Below are 14,633 nucleotides of genomic sequence, written 5' to 3'. Positions count from 1 at the left end.
TGCTCTTTTCATCCTCATCTCCATCCTTCTTTTGTCTTGGTCCTCTCCTCTCACCAGTGTGAAAATACACAGGAAACATTTGCCACAATGGGACTTTTCACACATCTTTTGCTCAATGGGGATTAGAATGTTCACTGGAGACGTATTCCTGAGGGGACCGGACCGTAGCTCACCACCGTATAAGCAAACACTTTCACAAATCAGGCTCCTGACAGGCGCTTCACTCAGCTCGGCTGGCAGTGATAGAGCCCAGGCAAGCCTGCACTTTGCAACTCTGAAAACTCTTGCACGGAAGGCCTGCCACCGTGGTTTTGACAAATGGATGGACAGAAAGCTATTGGCCTCCACTCAGACTCTGATGTATAGGGTGCCTGGTAGTGGGAGGCTGATGTGAAGCCGCAAAGCTGTTTCATATTTACAAGCAGAGGTTGAGTGCAGCTGGGAGGTTCGGGGAAGGCTTTTGGTGGTTTGGTGCATCAGTGTGACAGGGTTAAGACTGCAGTCAGCCACTGCGCTCCTCTCTAAATCCTTTCCTATATTGTAATGAGAAGCAGATACCTACTATCTCCACCACGGGCTGCAGAGTGACGGAAGCAACAGACACATGGTGAACACAGCACATCCTGTCCTTCACTCCTGTTTGATCCTTCGCTTTTGTTCCTATCTTTGATTCAATCTTCTTTCTGGCTCTTGTTTCATGCATCTCACTTGGATATTTCCCTTGATATAATACCGATGTATTCCCGCTGCCATACATCAGTATAAACAATGAAAGACTACAAATGGCATCATATGTTCTGGTCTGTGAGTAACAGATGTAAGTAGACACTCAGAGTTATAGATGAGACTATGAGGAAAAGACTAGATGAATGGGAGCGCTAGCGCTAGTGCGCCTCACTAGGAGCTCCAGGCGCAGAGGGCTCAACTCCAGATGCTGCCTGAGTTGCCACATCCGGACCGTAATCCCCCGTCAGTGCTGCGTTGGCTTGTGTGTGTGTGATCGGTGGCGAGACCATGAATGGGAGCCACCTGGGACAGTGAAATATGGCTTTAGGTAATTTTCCGTAACATGTTGCTCCGGTGATTTTGATCAATAATTTTTATGCTGCAGGCTCATTTTTAAATGACATGATATTTACTGTATATCGCTGTTCAGATGTTTTTCCGTGAAAGTGACTCAGGCTTCATTCTTCTCGCATGTTTATCTACATTACTTATTCCATCATCTTGTTTGAGTGTTGTGGAGTTGTGTTTATATCCAACAAAGCCTGCCATGTTTGGTTTTCCCTCAGCCTCACTCAATTTTTTTTTTCAGTTGAAACATCACACTATCTGTGATAAATTCGGTCTGTTTACCATTGATGCAACTTAAAAGTTTCAAACATAAGTCAAACCATGAACTTGATCCCAGTGACTATACGTCAACACGGAGGCCTTCATGCATAGTCAGGCAAGGCCACACCTACAAGTAACATGGCTTGTGAAGCTATTGCTGCAGGCTTCCCCAAAACACAGCACATTCCTGCAGCACTGATGGTCCATTTTTCATTTAGCGTGACAGGACAATAGGGGTGAAAGTTAGCCACCTTATCTGTGAACTCTATGTCATCGGCATGGTGAGGCAATGTGTTGTAAAGCACACATTAGTATTGTCAGGATAGGATTTCTAGATTAGAGCTGCAGCCCCCAAGGGAACGCGGTGAGACGGACACCATCTCATGCAGCCTGTGGACAGATTCTGTCATTCACTAATCCATACTTGACACTCACTGTCCCCTAGGGCAAGACTTTTCCTCAGCTATCACCCATCTTCTTCATGATCCCAATGACCTGACTCCTATTAATGAACATGGTGTGAGTGTGTGCAAGAATGCAGAGAGGGTGGGGGGCGGGGGTGAGGGGGTGAACACTAACTTTTATGGCTTGGGGAAAAGCCGAACATGCATTTTGTTTGAGTTACTGCAGCGTTAAGAGATGACAGATGAACTTAATGGGCTGTATGAACCACAGCCAGTCATGGTCAACAGCTAAGCATGAAGGCACTGACAGATTCAGTGAGGTCATGAAGAGACAGGCAGAAGAGAGAGCAAAGAGAAAGCTCTTGGAGACAGCAAGAGAAAAACAATGATCAGGGGCAAGATTTTAAAGCTACTATATTCAATATCTTTATAATAACAATGGATCAAATTACTACATGTAGTGTGAGAGGTCTCATTCCTACCGACGAACCCACAGAGAATTATCACCCAACTCTGCAGCTCGCTCTAGGTTTATAGAGCTTTCTGAGCGTCTCTCAGCCCTTTGTTTGGGTTTTACAGCCCACAACTTTACTGGTTTGGTTCCCTCTCACCACTCTCATCAGTGGTGTTTTCAGCTGGAGTAGGCAGCTGTTTTCAGCCCGCCGTAAGCTACCTGCCCGGCACCAGATGACAGACAAACAAAAAACGGAGACTTATAGCTGATGAGCATAGGGGGAGCATTTACCAAGCCTCAAGAGCCAAATATTTCCCCCAGGAGTTTGTGTAGAGCAGATAAGCCAGAACTTAAAGGAGAGTAAATATTTGACTTACATTTGCCACTTGGCCACAAACACATCTCCGAATGAATGATACTGTTGCTCTATGTCTCCTGGATGTATAAATACGCTGTTGTTTGTTAACAAGTTCACCATCTCAACCTAAACGCTGATAATATGCCGGTACAGCTTGTTTTTGCTGCCTCAAATTGGCCAAAAATGTAGGTTTAAGAAAACTATTTCACTCTTTAACACAAAGCCTCTCAGTGTTTTCTCAGTTTTTTTTTTGTTTTTTTTTCCAGAATGGACATCTGAGCAGTTCTCAGATTTCACTCACATTCATAGGCTGGTGTAAGAGATGCTCTATCAAAGTGAGGAATGCCTTCATTGCTACATATCCCGACAGGGACGCGCTCTTTCTGCCAAACACGCACCTGCATGAACACATCCCTAAGAGACACAAAAGATCACCTCATCACAAGCGTTAAGTGTGTCTGCAGCGACAAAAAAAAAAAAAAAAAAAAAAAACTGCCTCAAAAAACCCATTCTTTTGTTCAGTGAAAGTTTTTTCAAAGGTTCATTGCAGTCCCTCATGTTCACACACTCCTTCGCATGCTCCATCCCCTCCTTCTGCAAACTGCTTTCTGTTTCACTCACACAGACCCCTCTCCTCCTGAAAGATAATTGTAAATGAATGAGTAATTAAGTGAAAGATGTTTGAGGTTAGAGGAGCGGGGGACAAGGAGGAATGCGAGGGAGTAGAGACATGCAGGGGGGAACCTCAGGGCAGGATGGAGGTTTACAGTTGATGGTAAAGATGTGGTTGAGTTTGAGAGGGACCCTCTGAATGGAGATTTGCACGAAAATAGGCCTGAGTCTGTCAGACCCCCCACCGTGACATAGGGCTAGACTACAATAGAAACGGCAGTCATTAGGAATAACTCTCTCAATCTGTCTTCCTCTGTTTTCCCCAACGTTTCTCTCCCACACCACCATCCACCCTCCTCTTTCTTTTACGTCACCACTTCTCCTCCTGCAGTCGCCTTCCATTTTCCATCTCCTTATCTCTTGATCATTTTGTTTATCCTGTCGGTGGCATGTGTGATGAACTTGGCCTTGACTGAAGTATTAAAAGAACAGATGAGAACCGCTCGCACTATGTGGGAATGTGTTTGCATAGCAAACAAATAAAACTCAAAGATATACAACGAAAGGAAAACTTAGCCCTTGTCGCAACTTGTACCAGATCCAGTCAATTTGATTTATTTAAACCAAAATCACAAATTTGTCTCAGCTGGGTTTTAACGTAAGACCTTAAATCCTCAGTTCAGATAAGGAAAAACTCGTTATCAGCAGGAGGCCAGTGGGGAGAAATCTAAGCAAGAGAAATGGAGCAGTGACTCCTCTTTCAGGACAGGCAGACATTCAATATGTAGGTGTTGATCTGCAGAACATTTTTTGGCCACATGCGGGGCAGCAGAAACAAACAGTCAACACAACAATGACATTTCATCCTTTTGAGTTATTATGGAAAACTCCAGCATATGAACAACGTATAAACATCCAGCTGATACAGAGAAACATTATCATTCCTTCTGAGTTTATCTGTTTTGGACTGTTTTGGACAAAAAAAAGTCCAATGTTCAGTCCCTTTTTTTCCCCGCTCTTTTGGTCTCCACCAACTACAGAGGGAAATATTTGCCATTTTAGTAACTAAATGCTCCACTATGTTCATCAGCTAGTTACTAACTTTGTCTGTCCATTGTTTGGTGTTGGGGAGGTAGCGTGCGATGCGTTTATCAGCACTTTTTGATGAAAACAGCTTCCGGCTGCGTCTCTCTGTCGAGAGCATTGAGAGTAAGCCAAAAAACAGTAAAGTTGTGAGCCGGAAAACCGAAACAATGAGTTGAAAGAAGCTGAAATACTCTCAAGCTGAGCGGATCTGCACAGTTAGGTGATAATTCTTGGTTTGTTCATTTTTGCAAGAAGTCATTTCACCGATCATATATATACAGTATATCTTAAAAATTCATTATCGCAGCTTTAAGTGAATTTAAAAAAATTACTGAATAAATTAAGTCGTAACAGATAATATTCAGTAAACGTTGATGAGATTCAGCTAAAGTGTGCGAAGACTGTGGATCACAAAGAAAATGTCAAGCAACCGTGTAACTTCATTTCATTTCATTAGATTCTTCCTCAGACATTAAATGATGGTTGCCTTTTCTCAAACAACACCACATACATACGCACACACACACACACACACACACACACACACACACACACACACACACACACGAACACCCCTGCAGTTCCCAGTCTGGCTTCCCTGTGAATGGGGACTGCAGAACAGAGGTTGGCAGCAGTCTGCAGGGCTACGGATGCTTATCAGAAAGGCTTACAAATCCCTCCTGATGCTCCTGATACGGAGGACAATGGGTATGCGTGCGTAGTGGGAGCTCACTTTAAAGCCTCATTGAAACCGACTTCACTACTCTGCTCTTTAATGAGGTCAGAGTAGCCTGCTGGCTGTATTTCATCACTGAAAACAGGGTGTACAGTCATAATAAACTGCAGTAAGGTGACTTGTACCAGTCAACGATATCTTCCTCCTGAGCAAAACATGCTGGACTCACTGTACCTAGTGAAGTCAGTACTTCAATCACTCAGCATGACATCAAAAGAATTACTTTCACTTGAGCTAGATCAAAGTACATTATCACAATTTTTACAATTCAAACTAAGGTCTATCTATCTGCGTTCTTTAAGGAGACTCTACAGCTTCTACTTCAGTGTGTGATCCTGTCTTTGTATTGAACTTGGGGTTAATTGCCCTGGTGGGAGCAGCTGCCAGGCCACCAGAGTTGCAGGTGAGCTTTCAGCTGCTTTCAGCAAACACATGAGCCTCCCACACAGCTTTGTGTTGCTTCCAGAGGATGTGCCTGAAATGAGACTGACTAACGCTCAAACGACAATGAAACAACAAGGCTCATGCAGCTGATGTTGTTGTTCATAGTTTCAGGACAAATACTGCATTAATAATGATTAATAAAAAAAAAAAAATCAACCCCTTTGCACCTTCATTCTCTCAGATTGTTCAAACTGATTCTAGACAACAGAAACTGGCATCAGATTAAAATGTGAACTGAATCATGAAACTGGCTTTTGGTTCATTATTCAGTTACCTGGGTGTGTGGTATTGGATGTTGGGTTTAACCCTCTTTTTTAGTTTTGGGTGAAAGCAGTATAGACTATGTGGTTTGACAGTCTGCATCTCTGGTTTCATATTAAGGTGGCTGGGGCGGGGCACTGCAGGGAGCACAAGGAGGAGAGAATTATTTAATGTGTATTTGTATTGTGTATTACGTTTATTATACATTTACCCTATGTCATGTGGTTTCAAGGTTTGTCATCAGTCACGCTAGTCACTAAATCATCATAAAATCCCAACGCCACTTAAAAAGCAAAGAGATTTGTGGCTAAATGTATGGTCTCTGAAGTTAACATACTATAACATGATTGTTTTTATATCATGAGCCCCTTTTGTGCTGATTTCATACATTAGACTGTATAATAAACATGGCTAATAATATGTTATATTATCTATTATGTATTATAAGCCAATATATAGCTTCCTCTAAATAATAACAAAAATCAGAAGAAATGCAGAAGAAAAAAAAACTAAAATCAATGTTACAGAACATGTGTGCAGCATCTAAAAAGCAAGTGTCAGAATGTAGCTACAATTTCTTAAGTTTGATAGCAACTTTCCTGAATAATAATATTAACAATAATGATATAGAATATTATGCACAGTTTAATGTTGAATGATGAATGTTTTATTATTGGGCTATGTGTACCAGTCACTAAATCATAACTAAATCACTGTTACAGAACATAAGCTTTGAGATTGTATGTAAAATGCACTATTTCCTAAATTTTCATATACTGTGTTACTGTGTATAATATATACACATATATATCATAACAACTGAATATTCCGTACTTACAGTGCAGTGCATGCCATGTTATAGATATGCATACAACTTTGTATGTCATATAAAATCTTGACTTAAGCATCAAACTGTATATTTGAATGTTGTATCATGTAGCCTGTCACATTTACAAACAGTATGATGCATGAAAAGCTGGAATTTCAGCATGTTCTTGTTTTTTTTTTTTTTTTTTCCTGCTTGGCCGAAACTCGTTGGGCTACTTGCTGTTTATTGAACGCCTGAGGGGATGCCAAGTCAATACGCTTTACTGTTGGGACCAACCTTGGAGGCGTAACTCTTGAGAGGACGCTATCAGCAAGTGCAGGAAAAGGAACAGGCTCATATTCATTTACGGAGTCGGAGGGAATCGAGCGCACAAGTTTCCTGAAGTGGAGTTCAGCTACACAAAGCGAAAACGCATCTGGTCTTTTAAGAGAAGAGACTTCAGAGAGGGAGGAAGAATCGAAAACAGGTAAGCTGATCGAATGAGCTCATGTGGGCATGAAAAGCTCAGTTTCTCGGCTTACTAGCAACACTTTGAATAGCGAAGAGATGCTCAATACCTACGATTCATTTAAACTGCTTACGTCTTATACGAAAAAAACATTTGTAGTTTAAGGCATAACTTTGAACAGCTTTGTTAACACTTATTACAGATACCAAACCAGGATGAAATCTATAGCCACTTGTAATTTACTGTATTATATATGCTACTGGTATCACACATAGAGTTTTTGAACATTACAATGATCCCAGCGTGCCCCTGTGCTATTTATTTGCCTCCCTATTCAAACACGGAATCAGGCTACTGTATACCAAGCTGACATCTGATAAGAGCAGTTTGTTTCCAGCCTGATATAAATCAACAATGACAACAATGACACTCTTATGTGTTTGCTTGTGTCTGGGATCTTTCCCTGGATTCAGTATATTTGTCATGACGCACAAGGCAACACATTTGTTGGCAATCTACGCGGAAACATGACGTCCTGTCCTAAAGTGCGAAGATTTTATCCCAAGCTAAAAGCCTGTAGGTTGAGACAGGCAGTGGAAACTTGTGACAAACATGCCGCACCTGCGCCGTTCTAGTCGGCAGCATTAGCACATGAAAATGGCCTTCCATCGCTTTTATTTCATGTGTATTGAGAAACAAAAGACGTTTTCAGCCAATTTGTAACTGGATACTAGCGAGTTGAAGAGGGGAGAAACAGAGAGGTTCAGAGAGATGCAGAGAGAGAGAGAGAGAGAGAGAGAGAGAGAGAGAGAGAGAGAGATGGGCTACATGTGCTGTCTCTGTTATCTGATGGTGTGGGTGTTAAAAGGTTAATTAGCTTGAAGCCTGTGGGGCTACCTGGCACCTCCAGGTATTTTCCATATAATATAAGGGAATTAGACAGAGACCATTGTGAGGGATTATCTCAGCATAGAAAACCCCTCCATTCCAATGAATAGTACTCCCCAGTGGGCCAAAAATAATCGAAAGTTAAATTAAATGTGAGGTATCTGACATCTCTTTAAAGAGCTTTATCACAGGCAGTGGTGGAAGATATATAGCCATTACATTAGTAGAAGAAGCAGTGCAGAGATGTAAAAGATCTACTCTACAGCAAGCACTGGATTTAAATTGAGTAAAAGTGCATAAATATTCATCAGCCAAATGCATAAAAAACATAAAGACGCTCATTTGCCTCTGTAGAACAAAATCTTCTATCACAGTATATGGAACTTTATATTGTTATGGAACAGTTAGAAGATAAAATAACCAAATGGGAATGTCTGCTTTTGGCTAAATCTAGTGTATTTAATAGCTGGAAAAGTCAAGGTACTTTATCACATTTATGGAAAAAAAGACTATTTCCATAAAGCAGTTTTCCTCAATAATTTGCACCATTGTTCACTCACAAATATTATATTATAGATATAAATAGTATTCCAAACTCTGGTGGAAGTCAAAGTTATATTGTCTCAGTATATTGTCATATCGCCCAACCTTGGCCCCTGTTAATGTTAAGTATTTTATATAATGTTAGGTAGTTTAGTTTTCACAAGCTGATCATATGTGTATGTATTAAACCTGAACCTGCAAAGTTACCACTAACTGTACCTGTAAAATATAATAAAATACAATATTTCCCCCTGAAATATGGTGGGGTAGAGGAATAAAGCAGTACGAAATGGGAATATTCAAGTAAAGTGAATGAAGACAGATATAAGACACACTACAGAGCTGCACATCTTAATATGGTCCAGGTGTCCTTGTATATGCTTATTTTCACTTCGCCTTTTTCTTTCACCATCCTCTGTGACTTTGTGCCAATTATCCTGTGTACAGCGCAAGCCTCCTACACAGACAGATGTCTGCTGTGGTCACATTTCACTGCTTTCCGGCGTGCTGTGTCACCCAGTGGCCTGTGACCCTCGTTTTAAATCGTGGTCCGAGCAGTTTGCAGTCGTCAAGCCTCCCGCTGATCTGCGCACACAATTCACTCTGTGGGCGTACAAATCAGTCCGGGGCAAGCGCAGGGTTAGGACACTCGTGTTCTGGTTTTGATCTATCACCTTTCACCTCTGAGCTTTCACACTGGCAGGCTGCCATTTAGGGAGCTGAGAGAGACATCACAGCTAAAAAAAAAAAAAAAAAAAAAAAATTGAAGACAAGACAGATACCACCATGCAGGGTTGGACCTATCAGTGGCCCTAAACTCAAAAGGTTACATGCATGCCAAGCTGCTCTAGACTAGTACCCCTGTACCCTGTATTTAAAACTGCTTGCTTATGTTCAAGTCTTATTAGACTCAGATGTTGTAGGATGACGTATTCAAGGTTATGAGCAGCATTTTCTTTGATCATCTGGGTGGTGACAGCTCCACTCTCACCCTTTCTTTGCTTGCCTCAAGAGAAGAAGGGAAACATGGGATTTTTTTTTTTTTTTACCATAACAAGCATGTTAAGGGAAAACACTCTTTAAAGTGGCATCAGGTTTCCCACCCTGACCAACGCTTTATCTTGGAATGCACGGAACGCTCCGGAAATACACCCTGTTTGGACTTCTCGATCCCACTTCCTCATGTCTAATCTGCACTATGTGCTAGTGGAGCTAATGTAAACATTTATTGTACTGCTCCCTGACTGCACATCAGTCACGGACAAGTCTTACGTTTGTGACACGACAACAGAGAACCTTTATTAACTCATGAAAGAAGTGTTTTAACAGTTAACCACATTAAGATTCTTCAGGATCTGGTGGCAGACCGCAAGCAGCTTTATGTTTTATTAGCGTGTGCATTTTGAGTTCATGTGGGTAAAATAAGCCACGCTTTATGCAACAGAAAATTAATTTTTAAATATGATACCAGAAGGTTAAATGAAAAAAAACAAAACATGTGGTTTTATTTAACTGTTGCTGTCTTTTTCCATGTATGTTGCAAGAAATGATGAGTTAATGACTTGTTTTTGCAGGATCTATCCCAGTCAGAGGTGGTGTTTGGTGTGTTACCTCCAAGTGATCTGTGGCCTTCTCCCAGCACTGAAAAATGAGTCTGAGTACCAGTGAGCTGGAGGACCTGTGGGATTCGTGGGGGGAGCTCAACTTCTCCGAAACCTTTAGCAACATATCGAGTGTGGATGCAATGGTGTGTGCCACGGCGTTCAACCGCAGCACTCTGCTCTACTCCATGTGTGTCCTCTACACTTTTATCTTCATCGTCGGTCTGGCTGCTAACGCTCTGGTCCTCTGGGTCAACATCCGTGCGCAAAGAGACTCCAGCCCTCGCCATGAGACACACATGTACATCGCCCATCTCGCAGTCGCAGATCTGTGTGTGTGTGCCACTCTGCCCGTGTGGGTGAGCTCGCTGGCCCAGCATGGCCACTGGCCCTTCGGTGAGGTGGCGTGTAAACTCACGCACCTGCTCTTCTCCGTCAACCTCTTCAGCAGCATCTTCTTCTTGGCCTGCATGAGCGTGGACCGCTACCTAAGTGTGATGCAGCACGGAGACAACGAGGGAGGCGCGCGCAGTAAGCTGATCCGCCGCGGAGTGTGTGTAGGGGTGTGGCTTCTGGCTCTTGTGGCGTCCTTGCCAGACACCTACTTCCTACATGCTGTGAAGTCAACACATGGGGACACCATGCTGTGCCGGCCTGTGTACCCAGGGGAAAACTCCAGGGAGTGGATGGTGGGAGTGCAGCTGAGCTTCATCCTGCTGGGCTTTGTTCTCCCCTTTCCTGTCATTGCTGTGTTTTACGTCCTGCTAGCCAGCGCTTTCACCCGCTCCTCTACGTCTTCGTCATCTTCCACAGTAGAGCAGGAGCGTCGTGTGAGCCGCAGGATGATCTTGGCCTACATCGTTGTGTTCTTGGGCTGCTGGGGGCCCTACCACGCTGTCCTCCTGGCTGATGCCCTGTCTCAGCTGGGCCTGGTGCCGCTGACCTGTGGCCTGGAAAATGTGATTTACGTGGCCTTACACCTCACCCAGTGCCTGTCCTTGCTCCACTGCTGTTTCAACCCCATTCTCTACAACTTCATCAACCGAAACTACCGCTATGACCTCATGAAGGCCTTCATCTTCAAATACTCCACAAGGACGGGCTTAGCACGCCTCATTGAAGCTCCCAACATGTCTGAGACTGAGTACTCTCCTGTAGCTGTAGAAAACCCACCACAGATCTGAAACTCACAAAACACAATGAGCATTTCTTGAACACTGTTTCTAAATCTAACTGACAATAATGCAATATAACGTTATGTTACAACTGATTTGTTTGTATCAGAATCTGAGAAAAACCAAATGCAGAGTCTTTTTTTTTTTTTTTTTTACAGAAACCTGCTTGATTTCCTGTAGAAAAGCTTGAAGACATAATATCAACTTTAATGGATTGATTAAAAGCACTTAGAAAGCAGTTTAATTATAACAGCTGATACTGAAATCATATGAATATTGTCACTCATTTGTAAAACAGTGACTGTAAATGTGTACAATCATTGCCTTTACCATGTATAGGATTGTATTGTGTGTGTATGTTTGTGTGAGTGGTGTGCATATCTGTCGGGCATTGACTATTGATAGTATCAGCAGAGTAATATTGTCAATCTTTTTGTATCAAGTTGTATTTATATACTTTTGAACTGTTTTGCCTCTTTCACATTTTAATGTAAAGTCTTGACACACTGATGTCTGCTCAGTGCTTCACTTCATACAATGCTGCCTCATCATTTTAGTCGAGCCACTGAATGGCTCAGCGTTGTAGTCCTGCTGTCTCATTATTAATCGTAACCTCATGTCACACCAGCTGAATCCTTTAGACTAATAATATAAATCAATTTTGAGTTGTTCCATGCTACTAAGTTTTGTAAATTATCTTGTGAGTGTGTGTTCTGGGCACCATTGTTGAGTTTTTTGGAAATACACTTTGCATTTTTACGTAAGTAGTTAAATGAGAAAACAATACCACTCTAATGTCTGTACACTAAATATAAAGCTACAGCCAACAGCAGATTAGCTTAGCTTTGGAAAGGTGGTAGGAAAAATTCCACCTAGCAGCATCTCCAAATTCCACGTTATGTTATTTGTTTAATTTCATGGACAATTATGTGCTGAACTATTGATTAGCCAGGTGTGGTAACTTCCTGTTGTGAAGATAACTGTAGTCTAGTTTTTTGTACAAATTAAGCAAATAAGTGTTAATTACCGAGCTTTAGAGGTGCTGGTTGGTGGATATTTTTGCCTTCGGACAGAGTCTAGCTGTTTCCCCCTGGGTCTTTGCGCTAAGCTAAGCAAAGCAAAGGTGAGCTAGGCTAATCTAAGCTAATCACCTGCTGACTTTAGCTTCATATTTAGCGTACAGACATAAGAGTGGTTTCAACCTTCTCATCTAACTTTACGCGAGAAAGCAAGTAAGTGTATTTCCCAAAATGTCAAACTTTTGCTTTAAAAAAAGCCAAGATGTTGCCCTGCTGTCCACACTGCAGATCATTAACTTAACAGTTTACTTTTGGTTGTAAATATTTCGAAACATTGTCTGAAGGCTTCAGCTGGGACTACTGAGCTTCTAATGTACAGTTTTACATAATATACCGTGCTGTCTCTTTCTTTTTACATCAGTGCTAATAGTACAACAGATACACATATCCATGTAATCCTGCTGCATCAGCCCATAGGCCACAGGTGGCTACAACTTTTATGTCCAAGTAACATGAACGGACAGCTTTACTCCTCTCATGTAGACAGCAGCTGTGGCATGTAACAGCCAAGTGTTTATTAGGGACCAAATAACAAACATCACTGCATTACCGTAGAGTTCTATGTGTGTGACTGCATACTATAGCTTGACACCAAGAGATGAGGTTTTATGTGTTATAAACATAGAGTTTACTCACTGTCTGTTGTAGGAAACAACATATTCTTTTGATATGTTGACATTGAGCACATTGTTTCATGTGATGGGTTACAAGTGGGTGCTTTTACACTGAAAATATTTCATGTTGAGATTAGAGAAGACTGGAGACATGAACATGTGCCTACAAGAGCAGAGGCATTCCTTTGGTATTGTAATGTGTAACATGTGTTTTGCTATATATTAAATACAGAGAAAATGTTTTGCCTCTGTCTTTTGAACTGAATTCATACACAATAAAACACATCAAGAATTACATATAAGCATCACTTCCTGTGGTCTGTCCCAGCCGTCACGACTTGTGCAGTGAACTCTAGACAACTTGTGGTTCAGTCATGGAACGCCTTTAGTGTGAAAGAAAACACATTATGTAATGCCACACTCATTTTCTTTCAGACAGCAGAGACAGAAGCAGATGTTGCTTTTGTCATATTGAAGGAAGAGTCCTAAATTTTTTTTGGACAATTAGGATCAGATGAGAAGATGATTGATTGAACAGCTTATTGAATTCATTACAGAAGAACAGACTGACAATAATAGGTGGGTGGTGTCGCTGTCTGTTGCACCTTCAACTTGCAGAACTGTCACATGGGGGACGGAAACTCATGAATGTTTTGCTCCTTTAACACGGCACTTGACTTGCTCTCCCATGGGAAGGACAACACCCTGCCACTGTTATCTTCAGGATATGTGACAACCCTCCGCCCTGCCTCCTTGCAATCAGCTGCCAGATGTGAGTACATCAGTGTCTTCCGCAGCCTCTTCCCCCTTTTCCCATGAGATGATGAATTAAACGGGGAAGACCATTTTGGTGGCCAAAGACCACGCCACGATGTCTGGGAGGAGATATGTGGTGATCTCCCTTGGAGATCTCCCTGCCAAGGTCAACCCTCATACTTATTGAGGAGAGGAGTGATGATGCAGCTCTTTCCAGTGTTCCCTTGAGTACACTCAGGACCTCAGTTTTTCTTGTGTAACATCTGAAAATAATTTTGGACATGCACATGACTTTTTCTACTTTTTCACCTCTTGCTTACAGATTTCTGGTGTCTTGGCCTCCTTTTTCAGTATCATCTAACGTCACCAGCTGCAGCGCTCTTGAGACAGAACGGTCTTACTGACAGAATGTGTTGAAGATTTGTATTGGCAAGTGAGGGGCAGTTCACTGGTGCAGACCCACTGGTGCAGGCAGGCCAGGGTGTCAATAGGTTACTCTGACGAGGAAGCTGCGCAGGGAACTCCAAAGGTCAAACCAAGTGAGTGATCTGCTAATGACGCCCTCCCAGCTCCCTTCCTCCCCATGACACTTCCTTGATCTTGCAACACTCTGCTGGTGTGTGGAGGTCACCTCTCATCTGGCCTGAGTCCTTTCATTATCTTCCTGGTGCTGTAGCCTGCTGATGGGTTTCTGCAGGCCAGTGAACCACCACTAACTAAACACAGACTTAAAAAAAAAAAAATGATTTACTTACTTTAGGTTTTGACAAATGAGGGCCAAAAATTGCACTGCTCCCTGCATGTTCCTGCATGTTAATATGGTGAGAAGTTGATGAAATAAAAATTTAAGAATATGCATCATGTAACCATAATATTAGCTATACAAGACCTAAAGATTAGGTACAAAAACTGGCATCATATTAATCAATAAAACAAATCATCACAAACGAATTGCCGCTCTGTGCCCCTCAAAAGTCTGGGCACTCAGTGCAGTTTCTTGCTTATAGAAG

General features: G+C 42.1%; 1 protein-coding gene across 1 annotated transcript; it reads left to right on the top strand.

Annotated features, from left to right (window-relative positions):
- Positions 1–6,875: 6,875 nt before the first annotated feature.
- On the top strand, positions 6,876–13,107 carry LOC111218781 (atypical chemokine receptor 3-like). The gene is made up of 2 exons (XM_022741251.1): positions 6,876–6,985; positions 9,973–13,107. The coding sequence occupies exon 2, from the start codon at positions 10,047–10,049 to the stop codon at positions 11,181–11,183; it is 1,137 nt and encodes a 378-aa protein (XP_022596972.1). The 5' UTR covers positions 6,876–6,985; positions 9,973–10,046; the 3' UTR covers positions 11,184–13,107.
- Positions 13,108–14,633: the final 1,526 nt, after the last annotated feature.

Source organism: Seriola dumerili, unplaced genomic scaffold, assembly GCF_002260705.1.
Source record: "Seriola dumerili isolate Sdu_G_001 unplaced genomic scaffold, Sdu_1.0 BDQW01000052.1, whole genome shotgun sequence".
Taxonomy (NCBI): domain Eukaryota; kingdom Metazoa; phylum Chordata; class Actinopteri; order Carangiformes; family Carangidae; genus Seriola; species Seriola dumerili.
The sequence above is the reverse complement of the archived record's forward strand: the minus strand, read 5'-3'. Positions and strand labels throughout refer to the sequence as shown.

Excerpts from the sequence above, each read along its gene's own strand:
- LOC111218781 (XM_022741251.1), top strand. The coding sequence starts at position 10,047 with ATGAGTCTGAGTACCAGTGAGCTGGAGGACCTGTGGGATTCGTGGGGG.